At 39.4% G+C, this 17,686-nt stretch overlaps 2 protein-coding genes across 7 annotated transcripts in view; both read right to left on the bottom strand.

Moving 5' to 3' along the window:
- Positions 1 to 17,686, bottom strand: part of MPPE1 (metallophosphoesterase 1) — a 33,519-nt gene that overhangs the window by 6,968 nt on the left and 8,865 nt on the right. Inside the window, exons 1-5 of one of the 2 annotated variants that reach the window (XM_082044920.1) lie at positions 5,579 to 6,149; positions 2,639 to 2,990; positions 1,723 to 1,831; positions 1,298 to 1,401; positions 641 to 721 (exon numbers count right to left, since the gene is read on the bottom strand). In XM_082044920.1, the coding sequence (XP_081901046.1) occupies positions 641 to 721; positions 1,298 to 1,401; positions 1,723 to 1,831; positions 2,639 to 2,883 (539 nt within the window). In that variant the 5' untranslated portion in view covers positions 2,884 to 2,990; positions 5,579 to 6,149. Of the gene's footprint in view, positions 1 to 640; positions 722 to 1,297; positions 1,402 to 1,722; positions 1,832 to 2,638; positions 2,991 to 5,578; positions 6,150 to 17,686 lie in introns of those variants that run through there. The other variant, XM_082044919.1, reaches the window with a different exon arrangement.
- On the bottom strand, positions 7,884 to 16,034 carry LOC309436064 (uncharacterized protein). 5 transcript variants are annotated; one of them, XM_082044922.1, is made up of 7 exons: positions 15,950 to 16,034; positions 15,073 to 15,212; positions 14,394 to 14,474; positions 12,860 to 12,950; positions 11,790 to 11,973; positions 10,775 to 10,872; positions 7,884 to 8,214 (listed from the first exon to the last, which is right to left on the bottom strand). In XM_082044922.1, the coding sequence occupies exons 1-7, from the start codon at positions 15,980 to 15,982 to the stop codon at positions 8,086 to 8,088; spliced, it is 756 nt and encodes a 251-aa protein (XP_081901048.1). In that variant the 5' UTR covers positions 15,983 to 16,034; the 3' UTR covers positions 7,884 to 8,085. The 5 variants fall into 5 exon arrangements, with proteins under 5 accessions (XP_081901048.1, XP_081901049.1, XP_081901050.1 ...); XM_082044923.1 differs by having other exon boundaries at positions 15,934 to 15,980; XM_082044924.1 differs by lacking the exon at positions 15,950 to 16,034 and adding an exon at positions 15,790 to 15,919.

The following is a 17,686-nucleotide window of genomic DNA, read 5'->3' on the forward strand; positions in this document are numbered from 1 at the left end:
CTATTGCTTTCCCTCACCAGATTCCTGTGTGGTATCTAGAAGTACCAAAAGGGCAGAGAACAGCAGCCACAGACACACAACTCTGAGCACAAGCTCTGGAACAAGGTCTCCTCTGAGCCAAATCCAGCCTGTGCGTTATTACCCCACCCTGTGGAAGAACTGTGAACAAGCAACCGTTACAGCCCCAAATTCCGCAAACAAGAGTTAAGTTCTGCAGACTAAAAGAGTTATTAAAATTAATGAAACTCTTAAATTGTAAGCACAGAGGGAGGTTGTTTGTGTTTCTTCACTGAATCCTATTCCTCTGCTATGTTTACAGCCATGGGTCATTACCAGCTGCAAGGAAGTAAAAAGGCAAAATAGAGAATTTGATTCTGACTCCACAGTACTTTTCCATTTAAAAGGAAATGGTTGCAATTCACCCTGCTCAAAGTACATATCAAACTACAGGTTTGCAGAAAGTGTTTGGTGATTAACATATCACAAACTAGATACAAAGTGGAAAAAAATAGGCTCTAAGTTAAGCATTCTTAGGCTATTTCATTAGAAATTCCACGTCCAGTTTTCAGTTTTCATCACTCAGGCCTCATAGCTCAGTAATCAGCACTCCAAACATTGGAAAAAAAATAAATATACTCACTTTATTCCTTTTCGAGTTATTACCTTTCCTGAAGTAAAGTTGAAAACCTTTTCAAATCGATTTACCTTGTAAGCTGTCATCCTGTGGCACAGAGCAAAAATACAAGTGAGGTAAGAAACTGGCATTGCAAATCATCTACCAGTTGCTTTGCAGGTTGTAGACCGTTCATCCATTACCTAGATCACATATTCCATCAGCAAACTCACGGGGATGCGCAGACGCTCAGTGTACTCTGTCCCAGTCACCCCAGTGCAAGCACAGCCGTCCCAGGGCCGTACAGCAGAGCCAGGGCACCTACACCTGGCTGCGCTGAGATAATGGAAAGGGACTGTGCTCGGACAAGAAGCCAAACACAAGGAAAAGCAGCTTCCAGACTGCTCTGCCAGTGCAGAAACCAGCTTTGAACAACTTCACCTGTGCTTGGAGAAGCACAAAAACAGCCCGGAAACTGTTCTAAAATGTATTTGTAGGGCACACTGTGCACAGATGGGTACCTTGTAAGATCTTGCTCTAAATTACAATGCCTTCTAATTTGGTTACCATCAAAAACTTTCTGTATAAACACACAACAGGTCACTCAGACACAAAGCAGTTACTGTGCGTGCGCCGAGGTTTCGTTCCTGGCACTTGCATACTCCTTTCACAGACAAGACTTACTCATAGTGAAATCCAATGTCATGATTGCCGACTACAACCACGAGCTCAGTAGAAATCGGGTACTTAAACATTTTCCGAAATCTCCTGACATCATCTGCCCAAGCCTGCATGAAAAAAATTAATGGAGAAATTAATGCTGTTTAACAGTATCAAAGGGAACCACCTCCATATAATACAGAAGCACACAGTGAGATGTTTACATTTCCTAAGTTTTATATGAGGGGCGGAAAAGTTCCAAAATACTACCAAAAATTAAGGAGAATCAGAACATTTCAACTCATATGTAAAACACTAGAAATTCTACCAGTAGGATATCTACGGCAATATTAAACAAAGCCTTGCATACCTAGTCTGCTTCCTTCTGCCATCCATTTCTCTCAAGAAATCCTCGTTTTTCTGAAACAAGAGAGCTGTTGATGTCATACCTGAGGTGAGCTCCATTTTCCTTCATCAAAGATGTCTCCCAGAATAAAAACAATATCTGGTTGCAGTAACCACACAGCAGTTTGGAACGATCTCTCCATTTGCCATTCCCTGAAACGAAAACACATGCGTAGTCAGCACTGCCCAACTTCTGGGTCCTCAGCCCTGGATACACAAACACAGCCTGGCAGGAATGGGAAGATGGGTCCTACACACTGAGAGCACTAATATGAAGTTCAAATTAAATACTTAGAATTCAAGCTTAAGCACAGTAGGTGCACCTTACCTGGTGGATAGTTCCACAACAATACAATCATGACCAACTTATGCAGGAAGTAATACCAGTTTGTTTGGTTTTATTCATTACAATTCCATTAAACAGCAATTAATTAAAACAGTGAATTACTGCATGTTTTACTATGCTATCATTTCTGCAGCAAAAGTTTATAATGTTCATATCATGGTAGAATTAGTACTTCCTTTCCACATTCTGCTTCTTTTGGACTAACAGCAACAACATGGCTATGTACAGCAGCCACGGGATTGGATTATCTTTGTTTTCAAATGTGATTCTTCTACTACAGAGACAAACTTCTATCAGCTTCCCTACCTCTGCAATTAAAAGTATTAACTATTGGGACATGCAGTTACATGCGGGAAAAGACAACCTGACCCACCTAAAGCGCTCAGGCACCTCCATCACATACGAACAGAACGTTCAAGACTGCACCGCCCCAGTGAGTCCCATTCATCAACCTTTCAACACTGGTTTATTATCAAGTGCAGACCCAGGTATGCAAGTCAGAGGCAGCACGCTCGCTTCTTACAAGTGCCACAACATTGGTTTTAAACCTCTGTCCCATTAGCTACTATTAAAAACTCTAAAACCAGGAGAGAAATTACCAAACAAATTATTACCTTCTTAGCTTATCCAGCCAATGTCCTTTGATTTCACCAAGTAGGTGCGTATCAGCTAAAAACATGGCCTTTAGGACTGAAGTCGCTTTTTTACCCGCGTGAGCTCCAACTTCCACTTCTGGCCATTGACATTGAAAAATTACCACATAGTAAATCAAAAATTCACAAAATATTAACACGGAGCTGACAAAACACACAAGTTTCAGCAGGAAACAGAGTCTCTTCTTCAAAGGAAGGCTCAGCATTGCAGTACCAGCTTAAGTCTCTTTTCCAATGGCTCCGTTCTCTCTCAGGTAAAAGTGGTAGGAGCTACTCAGAGGACCACTCTGGGTTTCGTATCAGTACAAAATCCCTGTGGAGAAAATACAAAATAAAATATTAATTAAGCCAGCATTCCCTGTGAAAAACTACCACGTGAGGCCTACAGTGTTAGCTTCTCATCACTCTGAAAGACTTGGAAATATGTAATTGAGCTAAAAAGCAAAGTTGGTCTCCTTCAGGTATGCAGACGCCGTGCTGCTGAGAACAGAACGGTGCTCCTCCCACCCAGGACCAAGGCAACCAGCTTAAAGCAGCCAGGATCTTGGTGCGTGATGCTTTTTCTAAAACTATATATACAGCGAAAACACTGTGAGTAGGGGGTCAAAAGCAGGTAGAGACAAAGCTTAGCTTGAACAGCAGAAAAAAGGTCCATCAAGATCCATATCATCCTGGCCACTGCAATGGCACGTGCCACCACTTTCTGGCACAAGTCTCATAACACGACCACACCCAATCAATGCAATTACCACATTTAATATGGCTTGTTATGATCTCCAAGAACCGAAAGCAATTTACTATCCCAGAACAAGTTTATTGGAGCTTTTTAGGAACACAGGCACCGGTACGTGACTAGTTAGCTAATGCCACTTCATTTCTAACAAGGGGAAACCAAAAAACATCTGAGCCTTGGAAACAGAAACTGCACTGAAAAGAAACATGGGGAAATGATCCTAAATTGGTAAACTTACTGTATTTACTGATTTCTTCCACCTTGGATAGTTTGTAACCCAAACAGAGAACTTACCCCTTTTGAAACTACAATTTTATTTGATGTCATTTTAAAGGCTAATCCAAAACAAAAGTCTTCCCTTTGATAAGCCAGTATTGTAACAGGGCTCACTCATTGTTTCACTTTTTTTACAGGCATCAAACAGAAACTCATTATTCCTGCTGTAAGGAGGAAATACCTGCATTTTTATGGTCCTGTTATTTCTACAGCCTTGGCAAAAACACTTTTCCAGTGTACCTGCCCACAAGAAACAAGTATCCCAGCTGGGAGAGCAGGGATACCAGCCCTATTTTCAGGTAAAATCACGGGTTCCACATGCAACCTCTCAGGGTTTCTGTCTGAAGATACCACACATCTGAAAGAAACACTTTTTAAAGGTAAACAGCCTAGCGTGGTCCCAGTAAAAGGGACTCCAGGAGAGCTATAGAGATGTTACTTCACACGCTCCTGAACAAACTTCTTGAGAAATCCACAAAGAAAAGTCTTGTCCCTGCCCAACAATGGGACAGCAGTTTTGCTTTCTACAACAGAAAAATTCAGAGCACTGATATCCAGGCTGTTAGCAAACACACACCACAGTACCGGGTGACTTGCAGCCAGTGTTCATTTACACTGACTAAACCTGATTAGAACTGCAAACAGTAGCATTTTTGTATATTTAGATCCTAAATATTAGGAACACCAGGACAAAATTACAGAACCACACAAAATTAGACTTGGATTACATTTTAGACTAATTACATTAATCTAATTACATCTTAGACTCTGTCACATGCACAACACAGAACAAAACTTAAATTGCTCTATCGCCCTATGTGCTGGCCCATTTGATTGATGTCTCAAGGAAATAAAAGCTGATGTGGTTATTCCTATTTTTCCAATCAAAACCACTATTTGATAATAAGAGCGGCTACTGAGCCACTTATTTTCAAACATGACCTTCCTATATCATCACTACAAAGTAGTTATTCAAGACAAAGCACAAGTCTGCATCATGTAACATTTCTAATATGTATTATTTTATGCTAGCATGACTGATACTTAATTCTATCTAAACTTAGTTTCTCAGGAGAAAGCCACTGGCCAGATGTCACAATTCCACAATACAGAAGAACTGATAAAGGCGGATAAACTTGTTTAACAGTAATCTCATCCACACCTTAACTAGTAATAAAAGTCAACAAGATCTTGTTTGTACAACTCGCAACAAGGCAAGATTAAAGCATAAATGTCTGTTCAACAGATACAACAATAAGGACAAAAGTCAGATAAGTTCTTAACTGTAAGCATATAAGTTCCTATGGCCTTATCCTGCACAAACTGCATCTACCCCAGAATCTGGAAGTAGACTTGGCAGTCCTAGACAGTCTCCTCTTCCCACAAAAACAGCACTGATTTGAACAGGAAATGCCAGTAAGTCATTTAACTTGCATTAGTATGTCAAAAAAGGAAAAAATAAACCACTCTATGACTCTTATTATTCACAACCTACACAAAGTTTAAAACAAATAAAACCTGTCATTTTGCTGTCGATGTCTATACATTCCCTAGAAGGTTTTCATTACATTATTCTTCACACAACAAATTTCTTTGGAAACTGTCCAAACAGCTACAGAGCTGCAGCAAGAAGCCAGTGCTACAGAACGGTGAAAAAAATTAAGAAGGAAGAAAGAGAAAGAAAAGAAGAAAAGAAAGAAGAAAGGAGAAAGGAGAAAAGAAAGAAGAAAAGAAAGAAGAAAAGAAAGAAGAAAAGAAAGAAGAAAAGAAAGAAGAAAAGAAAGAAGAAAAGAAAGAAGAAAAGAAAGAAGAAAGAAGAAAAGAAAGATCTTCAGAAGAAAAATGATCCGAACAAATGGGGTGGGGGAAGGAGGGGAAAAAAAAAACACCACCTGCAATTAGTAGAAAAGAAAAATATCTTCATGTATCCTCATGACAAAACTGCTGTTTTCAAAAGTCACAAGCAGCAACTGACAATCAAAACCCCAGAGCCGTTCATCTCTACACACATCCCATCCCAGCATTTCTGCTGCTGCTACTATTCTGGGAGTGGTGCCGCAGATGTGGAAGGTGCCAGAGGTCTCCCATCAGCACCCTACGTTTCCAGCTTCCCTGATAGTGAAAGGAAAAATAAAACAGAAAAAAAAAAAAAATCACAGAAAGTCAGTGATGCAGGATGAGCTGACAGCTCCTTCCCAGCTTTTGCTTCCCAGCCTGCGGCGTTTGCACATCCCCACGCGCCAAAGCACAAGCAGTTTAAAACCCGGCACCCAGGCACACACAGTCGTAATCCCAGGCTCACATACGGGTACCCAAGGCCCGGAGACCCACGTCCTCTTGCACGTGATGGAAAGGTCAAAAATAATGCTGTCACACTGCAGACAGGCTGCAAGATGGAGCTGTGGTTCAGTTCGTCACTGAACAACACACCGCTGCTGCTACTCCTTGCACACCTGATCATTAAGATGAGACTAGAAACTGTTTTTTCACCAGGGCTCAAGGATCTTGCTTATGAGAAAAGACTGAAAAATTTCTTGCTGTTTCTTATTCTAAATAGATGGGAGTGGTGTGATGCAAAAGTGATTTTCAGAAGCTCATCATAAAGGTGAGATCAATATTTTCACCATATTAATGATTTTCAGTTGTGTGGGCAGAGAACATTACAAAACTCTGGACTTCAGTAGCTGGAAAAGAGCAAAATTCTGCTAGTCACGACAATTCTGTATCCAGTCAACATACACATTTCTTTATGCAGGGGAAAAATAACCTTGAACTATTCCTCACCTACACGATGTAAGAACCATTCTGCACAACACTTAAAAATCAGCCTGTGGACAAGGACAATTACTGATTCATTTAATAATGTCAAAGTTTAAACATGCTGGAAATATAACTTTATACCCCAGAAATGTGGGGGAGAAAAAAAATCTCAAGTGACTAGTGTTCAAATAAAGAAACATTTGATGCTTTCCATCTCCAGTGTTAATGTTTATCTTGTTTACTAACAAATATTAGATACATTTTTGCACTTCAAATACTTCCATCATACATGCTATTCTTCCTATTTCCATCCGTCAAGTTTACTGGCAACACAAATTTGCAACCCTCCCCTTTTCCAGCTCTTTTCAGAACTTTATCCAGCTTTAATTTACAAATGAGCCAAGAGTGAAACAAGGAAAACCTGACACAATGGTCTGTAGCCAGAGCAGGAAGCAAGTACTTCTGGAGCTTTAACCTCTCTTCTATGATTCTCTCTCTTACTTCGTGAATATGTAATTCCGAACACCCCACATGCTTGGAGGCAAATTTATTTATTAATTTACAACTACACTAAATTGTCCTAACAAACAAAGTGGGATACACGAGTCCCAATCATAGTCCTATCCCTAATGAGCATGCAAGTGTTTTTAATGAGCTAAAGAAGCTATATTAGCTTATAAATAAGTTTAGCATTTCTACCCTGGTGATAAAGGTTTCACTCAGTTCTCCCATTGCGATGCCACAATGGTACAGATTAACAACTTCTTCCAGGTAAATGTATTTGTATAATGTAACTATGTTAAACTTTTGCAAAATGTCGTTACAAACAAGCTCAGGTTCAAACCTCACAAGGTTTCCCTTCTGCAAGATGCACTCGCACACGGGAGCTGTCTCTCACCATTCCGAGCTCACGCTCTCTGAAGCAGCACGACATTTCTACCTTGTGAACTGGGACTCTGCGCACTCCAGTTTCCTTTCAGCACTTCAAATGCCAGAGCTCCTCAAATACCTCACTTTTCAATCAAATAAGAGCTGCTGATGAATTCTTGTTTTGCTACTGCAAGGCAGCTCTCTGACCCATCTTTCTGAATACACTCTTTTCAATTCTAAACCCTAAATCCTTCCTTCTCCTACAAATTTTAACTTATTATTGTGATTAAACAAACACTCCAAGCAGTGATTTAGCACTTTCAAGAAAATCCTTTGTAACAATTTAATGATATAATTAATTTCTGTCTGCACTGGCACATCGTTAAGGGCTGAAATTTGTAAAGGCTGCCCAATCTACACATCTTTATATAGTTTACAGAAAAGGACATATTGGGAAATTCTTCAAATTAAAATACAAAGATTTTATCATATTCCCATAAACACCCACAACCCGTCCTGCAATGAATGTATGTTATGAGTGTGAAAGAGAGAGGTTTTGAAACTTAGTTGAAGGTATACAGACCACACTTTATTTAAAAGCCATATAAACAAAAATCAAAGGCACACAATACAAAAAGACTTCAGAGCAGCTTATCATGTTGAGATCATATATTTAATCCATAATGTTATCAAAATGTGGTAGGTTTAAATGTTGCAGTAAGTATAAAAGAATATGTGGAAAATCTACTTGCCATTAAAGGAACCAGTATTACAAGTGTGCTGTAAAAGGAAGTCCATACATTACACTTATTTGTCTCAAGCACTTTTCATACTGATTATTCAGTTTCACAGATTCCTGTACAGCATGCTTTAGATCTTCTACCTCTTCAAAAAAATCCTAGAAAAACCCAAAAATATTCACCTTAAGTTTTCTTTCAACAACATTCTCAAGAAGAGCTAGTCAGCATTTCAGTTGTTTTAAGTTCAAAGACATTTTCTGTATTTTTATGAGTATATGATTGAGTTATGCAAACACAGCTATGGCGAGATACAGCAATCAGCTCTAACCCTAGGTTATAATTTAAAACTTTGCCCTGAATATATAATGCAAGTAGAACTCAAATTATATTAGAGCCTGAAATACAGACCAATAATAGGAAGGATAAATTAAGAGAAGGAAAAAATGTTGATTTATCAGGAAGCTACAAAATAATAGTCCAAAGTGTCAAGGGAATAATGTCAAACTCATCTGTGCAAAAATGTAGCTATACATGCTCAAGTCAGCCAGCAGCTCACAAAACACCATTAGCTTTGAAGATCTGAAAGTTGCAAGATTATGGAAAAGGGACAATAAGCAAGGAGAGACATTAGGAGAGTGAATTAAGAAGGATGATGTTAGCATTTGAAGAAGACAACACTAAAGACTCTAAGATGGAAAAATGGATACCATATTTAGACCTAGAAAGACATCAAATAGTTTTAGACCTGAACTGCTTTGTAAATTGCTAGTATCCCTTCAGAACTTTAAGTACAATTACATTTTGTTAATGAATGTCTTATTTCAGAATAGGATCTATTATTTACTACTATGCTTAAAAGTTTTTCACATTCAAAAGGATAAGATTTAAGATGCATTAAACTTGGCAGAGTCTAAAACATATAGCTCTATCCAACATGTTCAACTGGCTCAGATAAAAGCAATTTACAACAAAAGAGGGAATGAAAAAGAGCAATATGTAAGGCTACACAGAACATAAAGAGCCAGTCCCATAAGAAAGCCATAAAAAAAACAAGTCCTGTTGAACTTTTTTAATCTCAGCCTATGTCGTTTTACTTTCTCTTACTGATCCTTTCATAATGATGCTATCCCAGAATGCGTAACTTAACAAGTAGTTCTAGCTATACCTAATCCAACTAGCAGATAAATCCAGCTTCATAAGCTTCATTCATTAAAAATATTGATGGCCCATAGCTTAAATGGAACTATGTTTTGTTTAGCTCCTGCAACTCGTCTACTGAGCAATTCTGGTCTTTTGCAAGTGAAGTCAGAAGTTGTTAGGAAATACAACTACAGTGAGCAGAGTATAATCGCCCAAGACTTCATTACATGAACTTTGGAAAGTTCTATCTACCAGAGTAACACTGTATCTACTTATATCCATCTACATGTTACACATTCTCCTGCCTATTCTTCTGATTTTTTATTTTAATGAACAGCTACATACATCTTAAATAACGTACAGCGACTTGAAACTACCTAAAAGAGTCACTGATAAAAAGCCATAAGCTCAGGTTTATACACTTCTCTTCTGAACAACGAAGCTCGCAGCCACAAGTTGTACCTGACTCCCAAATATGGGGATCTAGAACTCACTTCAGCTCAACGTTCTACAAGTTTCACATCCAATGAACTACCTCCATCTCTTCCTGTTACCCCTGCAATGAAAGCTAGCATATTATTTAGTTTGTGAGAAAGGATTGCAAGATAACAGATTCTCAAAAATTAAAAAAAAATCCAACACAAGACTTGAAGAATAAGCAAAAAACAATTTGTTGCTGAAAACAAATCTTAAATCAGTACCCTTTTTCCCTGAAAATAAAACCTACCCAAAAATAAGCCCTAGCATGATTTTTCAGGATTTTTGAGGATGCTGGAAATATAAGCCCTACTCCAAAATTAAGCCCTAGTTACAGTTCATTATAAAGTCAATTTAAATAGTGTCCAGGCAGCTATACATGTAAAAAAGTAAAATATTTTGGAGCAAAAATTAATATAAGACCCTGCCTTATTTTTGGGAAAACGTGGTACATTAAACTGAGTCCTCCACAGCCAGATCAGATCTATTCATCTTCTCACGTAATTTCAAGAATTACCAACTATTCACACTTCCACTTTCTACACATACCAATCTATCACAAAAACTTCAAGGCCCTCCCCTCTGCCCCCAACCCCGAGCTCAGAGTTCTGTCAGAGGCATAACTTCAATATGTTTAAGTTCAAGAGGAAATGGCTTTCTTCTCACTGACACCATGGAGCAGTAGAAGTGATCATTCAAAAATACACTTTTATTATCGCTGCAAATGTCTGCTGGAAGGAATTAAGACTGTTACCAGCAGATACAATTTTAAGGTCATAATGAGCTGAGGCCAATAATCTCTCATGAAGGAAATCAAATTACCCAGATATCTAAAAAATAAAAATCCATGAGAAAATCCACAGTTGTTTTTAAAAAAGAAATAAATAAAAATTTGCACTATTCCTCTTCCCTAGCCAAGCAGTACTGTAGGGCATTAACATTCCAAGGAGTCATTCATTTCCATGTCTTTATCAGAATGCCATAGACATGTATTTTGCTCGATAACAGAGTAAGTTCAGCCTAAAGACTAGTTTTCGTTCAGGCACAAAAGTTAGTTTTTCAAAAGTCGCCTATTCTTAAACTTGTCCTAAAATAAATTACCTTGTCTAATCCAGCTAATTCATTTTTTAGTGCTCTCCTTTCTGTAGACAACTTTTCATTTTCTTTCTTCAGCTTTTTAATCTCCTTCAACAATAGCTCTATATTCAAATAGAAAAATACATTCTTCAACCATTACAGTCAACCTCCCCCGCATATGAATCATATTACAGCTAAAGAGCTGCCTACGTTTTGTGATATTAGAAAATTATGGTTCAGCTTTTTAAAGTACATTTTTCATAAAGTGATTTATTCTTTAAAATCGGCCAAGCACACTCCCAGGTTCTATGAAAGATAATAGGGCCTGTCAATTGGATAATCTGAATCTGCCAGTTTCTTAGAATGTGAGATTACTTTAAAATCCACACAACATACATCACATGCTTTGATTACCTTTCTCTGACTTACACAAGAGGGTCACATTAGCCCTCACAGTCAGCACAGTTCCTGAAAATTAAGCCTACATTATTTGATCTCTCCAACCTCTTTCTTGTGCTTTGAAGTAGAACAGATAGCACCTTAACTTGTGGATTGATTTATTTATGTGAGAAAGAACATGCTCAAGCCAGTATTGTCTGCGTTCATACCATATTTTAAAGCTAAAACCAGGTTATTTTGTGTATCAGTATCTGAAAATCAAAGAATGGAGCAGCAAACATTATCCCTAAAGGATCTGCATAGGCACAGTTCAGTAGAATAACTAATAAATAGTACTAAATCCAGCCATGCACACCCACCCATGACTACACCAACATATCAACTTCAGAAAAAAAGAAAAGCAGAAAACATTTATTTTTATCACAAACAAATGCCAGGCTGGATCCATAAATAGGATATTGATTACGAGACCCCATTTTTACATAACAGGTTTTCAAAAAATGAAAAACATTTTGTTAATAGATACGGCTGGTTGAAGTAGAAGAAATAACCTGGAGTGTGTCTCCGGACCAGAAAACAAATGCATGCTCTCTGATGGGTATACTGGAAGGAACATCATCAGAATTAACTGTACCATTACCTAAATATTTACTGCAACAGGATTCCTTTTTAGAAATGTCCCTGTGAGATGTTACTTCTCCCTCTGAAGTTCGACTTCTTTTTCCAGAAACAGCACTAGTTTTCCAAGAAACTCTTTTACTTTCCAGTTGCTCAATTCTTTGCTTCTGCTCTCGAAGATTATGCTCTAGCTCATGAATTTTAATCTGTGAAGAAACTATTTTTTTAAAAAATGCACAGAACACAGTTCAACTGAATATAGCTGGAAACATATCCTGAACGTAAACCTAGAGCTTTCAATTGCTGACTTAAAACTACATTCATCCAAAGGATCTGGAAGGAGAAAAAAATACAGCAAGTGAAGTCTTGCATACGTCAAAAGTGTTTTTAAAAAAATCTGCTACTGAGCACATGCTCACCAGACAGTAGAAATGTACATGCACAAAAATAGTAAACCTTTCCGCACAATAAAGCGTACTTTTATGGTAGCAACTGCCGACTTTAAGAAAAAGTACACATAATCCAAATCATAATGAATATTAATTTACAAGGAAATAAATCACGTGCTACAGACTCCTAGGAGGAAATTAATTAGACTGGTCAGCATAACCAATGCCTAACGAGGCAATACCCACTTGAAGCTTCTTGAAGCACTCCTGGCCATGCAACCCTACCTCTGCTCCGGTTATGATGCACAGCAAGGCAACAGATCTTGCTACCTAGAAGAAGACTGTTTGACTTCATTTGCTTACCTTACTGCTGGATTTCTAAAATAAATCAGCTCAGGACACATACAGAAAAATATCAGTGCTGGTGCAAGACAGGTCAGAACATGCATATGTGGCTGAAAGGGGTAGGTATGTACATGAGTAAAGAAAAAAGCAAGGGAAGGGGACGCAGCTTTCAGCTACAGACTTAGCAGTGACAGAGTTCACTTTCAAAGGGAACTAGAGACTCTTTTCCATTATCACAATGGCATGGGAAACAAAGATGAGTATAAAACGAAAAACATAGTCTCATTTTACAAACGTAAGAATTACTTTTCTGTCTCCCTAAAAGCTTATAGTTGGCTATCTGACACCATCTACTTACAGTGAGATTTTTAATTGCTTCACTTTGCTCCTGGTTTGTTTTGATTTCTTTAACATAACGTTTCTGTAGCTCATTATACATCTGAAGTAGTCTAAAACAGAAGAAATGCATAAAGTGCAATAAAATACAAAAGCCAACAAAATGTGGATCCTTTGTGATAAAAGTATTAGACACCCCATAGAGATCACTTGGACTGTAGCTCTACTGTAAAGACTTGTCACAGAAATATTTAGGATGGGTGTGAATGAAATGTGACCTGCAACACAGAAAGCAACAGAAAAAAAACAGCAAAGTAAGAGTTAAAAGAATGGTCTGTATGGACAGCAAAGAATCCCTTTCACACAGCCAGACTGAGAACCCGGTTGTTTTTGTCCAGCCCACACGGCCAGAACTCTGATTAAACCTCAGTACAAATGACTCATTGATGGAAGACCCAGACACTAGCAACAGGAGGGTGGCAACAACTTTGCAGCATGTCACAGAGATCATTCTTCTCCCTGACGGCACAACAGGAATAGCAGAAGACCACTCCTGAAGTACATAAAAAAGCTTGTCCAGGAACTACTTTCTTGACACCAATCAAGAACCCACAATGAAGACTCCTGAGGCAGCGTCCCCAGCTCTGTGTTGCACAAAACATCTCATTGCTTCTGAGTGTGTGGGTGTGAGGATATGAGTGAATTAATTCTACAAGACAACGAGTGTGAGTGGGTAAAACCAACAGAAAGATAATATCCCAAATCTGGTTTATTTTGCCTTTGATATTATCTTGCATCAAGTTCTGTTACACTCATTTCCTACCATATTTCATAGCATTCAATCTACATATATCAGGCCCATAATGCAACTGATGAACATGAACAGACATTTTTCCTATTTTATTAGGAATTCTAATAAGAGCTGGCATTCATACTAAGTCATGCCTGCGCGCCACCAGCAGGATGAGTAACACTATAATACAGAACAACTTTGTAAAATAACATGCAAATAGATGCTAGAAAACAAGCTAAGTCAGGTTATCTGTGTACAACCTAATACAAAGCAGGTCCAGCACTAGATTCAAAGAGTAACTCAGACTTCTTCCACATAAGGATCTAATTAGTTACCCAATGTATGCCCTGAGCCAGACACCCAGCCTTCCTGTGCAATTTGCAAAGAGAGTCTGGAACACTGTAAAGGAGGAAAGTGAAAAGCAAAGGCAAAGGGAAGTTTCATAATTATATGTTAAAAATATACAAAAAATATTGTGTGTGTGTACACATGCATGAAGGAGCTTCCTCAGCTCATCCAATTTTTATCAGTGAAAGATTTGAGAAAGAAATCAATTTCGTTCTTTGTTTAGTGCTATTTTCAAGTTTAATCTAAGATTTAGTATTTCCTTTTAAAAATGTAAATTGTTTTCCATTGTTTCAAAGGCTGAAAGCAGCTTCCATAAAAGTTAACAAAAACTCAACTGGTTTAACCAGGAACAACACATTCTACCCTACACAGAAGAATATTTAATTCTGTAACGAACCAATTTCCAAGAACTCACCTGACATTGTCACTCTCTAGATTAAGATCCTTGCTGTATCCACCCTTATGCCATAATTGGGTTTCTGTCTGAACTTGAACACTTCATTAAAACAAACACAACAGCTTAATAAAATTAGATTTTACAATCTTAATTGGATCAAACAAAACAACTGAAAAAGGCTAAATTACTTTTCAGTTTGATTTGACAATAGAGATTTCCATGCAGGATCATAAACGTACCAAAATTTCAACTTCAAATTTTTGCAAACAGTTACTTAAATTCTGGCAGGACTTTCTCCAAAACACTACCACTATGGTTTTTCAGGTCTTAAGGTCACAGTTTCTGAATCTCCTAAACAGCACGGATGCAATTTAACTATGTTACTTATGTTTGGTGGAAACATAGTCTAAAACTCTATACAGTTAAAGAGAGAGAGCGTGTTGGCTAAGCAGGGGTACTACTTATTGATATTAAAACTGTTTATTTCACTAAAACAAGGAATTTTGTCCAAGTTGCCCCAGCCATCCTTTGTTTCTTTACACACTTCCAGTGTTCTCCATCCCCCAATCCTGTTCAACGGCAGCCCCTCAAAATATGGAGAACACACAAGGCCTGGGCCATCTGAAGAATATAAGGGTAAAAGTCCTGAAATACTGCACTTCTTTTGATGCAAAAAGAAAAGTTTGACAATTCTTACTCTCTGCTTGTGACACAGTCATGCATTAACTGCTGCAGATGCAGTTTTTCTTGGATCTGACCCAGATTCTTTTCTAGATCCTTATTTCTCATGTGTAGTTTTTTCAACTTCTTGACTAACTGTTCATTTTCATCACTGAGCTGAAAAGGAAGAGAATTGAAAAAGAAAAATCAAGCAACTTTTTCAAATCAAGTGTTAATTGAGCTGATAATATTTCAAATTAAAATTACCTCCCAAAAGTTTTACTGTGGTTACCTTGAACTATATAAATACATAAAGGAAAAGGACTGGAAAAATAATTGGCTTCAAACTTCATGAAGAGTTGACTAACACACAGCTTTTTTAACACATCTATTAAAGGCTTCTAACGTAATTCATAATTCATTAGTGAATGATAAGGTATTAATAAAAATAAATTGCAAAGGGACGAAACAAACTTTCAGTTATAAACTCTAAACACCATCTCTGCAACTAAGCTCAGGCACTTTCTAGTTTCAGCTGGGCAGGGTGTTGGGCCAAAAAAGGTTGGACCAGACGATCCTTGTGGTCACTTCCAACCTGGTATTCTAGGATTTGTTGTTATTGCTGTTTTAACCCCACCAAAGCCAAAAGAGCAAACAACAGCCGCACTAGCAGAGTTTCTTGCGTGCAGGTTTGCTGAACCCCGCCCGGCACCATAGAATGATGCCTATCGCTTCGTCTGCGACCCAAATGCACCTGCCTACACTGCCCTGACCCACGGGTTATTCAGTAACACCGACGCAATCGACCGATGCTCTGTCCAGAGAAGGCAGAGCGGCGGAGCAGCAAGAAAAACCGCCAGACGGACGGACGGACGGCAACCCCGCGGGCCGGCACTACCGAGGTCCCCACTCACTCGCAGGCACTTGTGCACAGAGGGCAGCGCCATGGCGCCCGTACGGCCGCCACAAATCCGCCCACCGCCCGCGGCGACCGCGCCGTGGAAGGACCTCGCCTAGCTGCCCTATTCACTGCCTGCCACCGCCGCTCGGGCAGGCGTCTGGCCACCAAACCCATCCGCACAGGCACCGTACAGTAGACGTCATGGGCGAGCGACCGCACTGTGTCAAAGGCCCTGGCTACCTCCCTTCCCCCCCGTTGCCAGGGAAACGGCGGCGCTCGCAGCGCCCGCCCCGCCACCCCCCCGCTCCCTCACAGAATCACAGAATGTTAGGGATTGGAAGGGACGTCAAAAGATCATCCAGTCCAATCCCCCTGCTGGAGCGGGAACACCTACATGAGGTTACGCAGGAATGTGTCCAGGCAGGTTTTGAATGTCTCCAGAGAAGGAGACTCCACAACCTCCCTGAGCAGCCTGTTCCAGTGTCTGTCACCCTCACTGTGAAGAAGTTTCTTCACAAATTTAAGTGGAACCTCCTGTGTTCCAGTTTGCACCCACTGCCCCTTGTCCTATCATTGGTTGTCACCGAGAAGAGCCTGGCTCCATCCTTGTGACACTCACCCTTTACATATTTATAAACATGAATGAGGTCACCCCTCAGTCTCCTCTTCTCCAAGCTAAAGAGCCCCAGCTCCCTCAGCCTTTCCTCATAAGGGAGATGCTCCACTCCCTTCATCATCTTTGTTGCCCTGCGCTGGACCCTCTCCAGCAGTTCCCTGTCCTGCTGGAACTGAGGGGCCAGAACTGAATACAATATTCCAGATGCGGTCTCGCCAGGGCAGAGTAGAGGGTGTGAAAAATGCAGCTGTGATTCGTGCTAAGATGTTTAATGTTTACATATATAACCAAATGAGGCACGGACTCTGAACTTGGAAAAGGGAAAGGTGGTTAAGTTCTATGTAAAAAGTTATGAAACTTGTTTAGGAAGTTATATTGATAGAGGGAACTAACATTTTAAGGGTTAAGCAACTATATAATAAGGGCCTACTAACAAGCTAACATTTTAAACCACATTATTAATATCTAGTTTAGAGCTGCATGTAACTAATTGTGCTAAAAAAGCAGGACTTCACTAAATGCCGAGATAAGAAGTTTTACAGCACCAGCTGCAACCTTGAGGAGACAAGATAGCCAAGATTTACAGCCAAAAGGGGGCGCCAGTCTGGTTTCAGTCGGTTTGGTAGCTTGGGTTCCAGCCAGTTCCTCCTAATGAGCCAGAGGTAAAAAGTCCACTGTGACGAAGCTGAAGCAGCCTTCATCCAAAGACCCCTAAAGACCCTTCCTCAAATCCACCAAGTGACATTGTGCAGGCGCAACAGGGGAGGGTCAAGGAGGGGAATATGTAAATGGTTATCTGAGACTCATTTTAATAAAAAGCGGGAAAGGTCATGAATATGTATAGGTGTTTCTGGGGTCATTATGAATATGTAATACCATACTGTATTTAAGCACACTTCTTATTGTTAAAAGTGTGCGTGTTGGGTGGAGCAAATCCCCTGCGCACTCAGCGCTGTTTTGCTTATGCTCTAATGAACACGTGTTTAAGGAATACAAGGAATTGGATTAAATGTTGTTTATCCATAGAAAAAATGTAAGTTATTTATTTCAAGGGGAAGGAGAACCTCTCTGGTCCTACTAACTACCCTTCTTCTAATACACCCAGGATGCCATTGGCCTTCCTGGTCACAAGGG

Source organism: Streptopelia decaocto (assembly GCF_964273445.1).
Source record: "Streptopelia decaocto genome assembly, chromosome: 2".
Lineage (NCBI taxonomy): Eukaryota > Metazoa > Chordata > Aves > Columbiformes > Columbidae > Streptopelia > Streptopelia decaocto.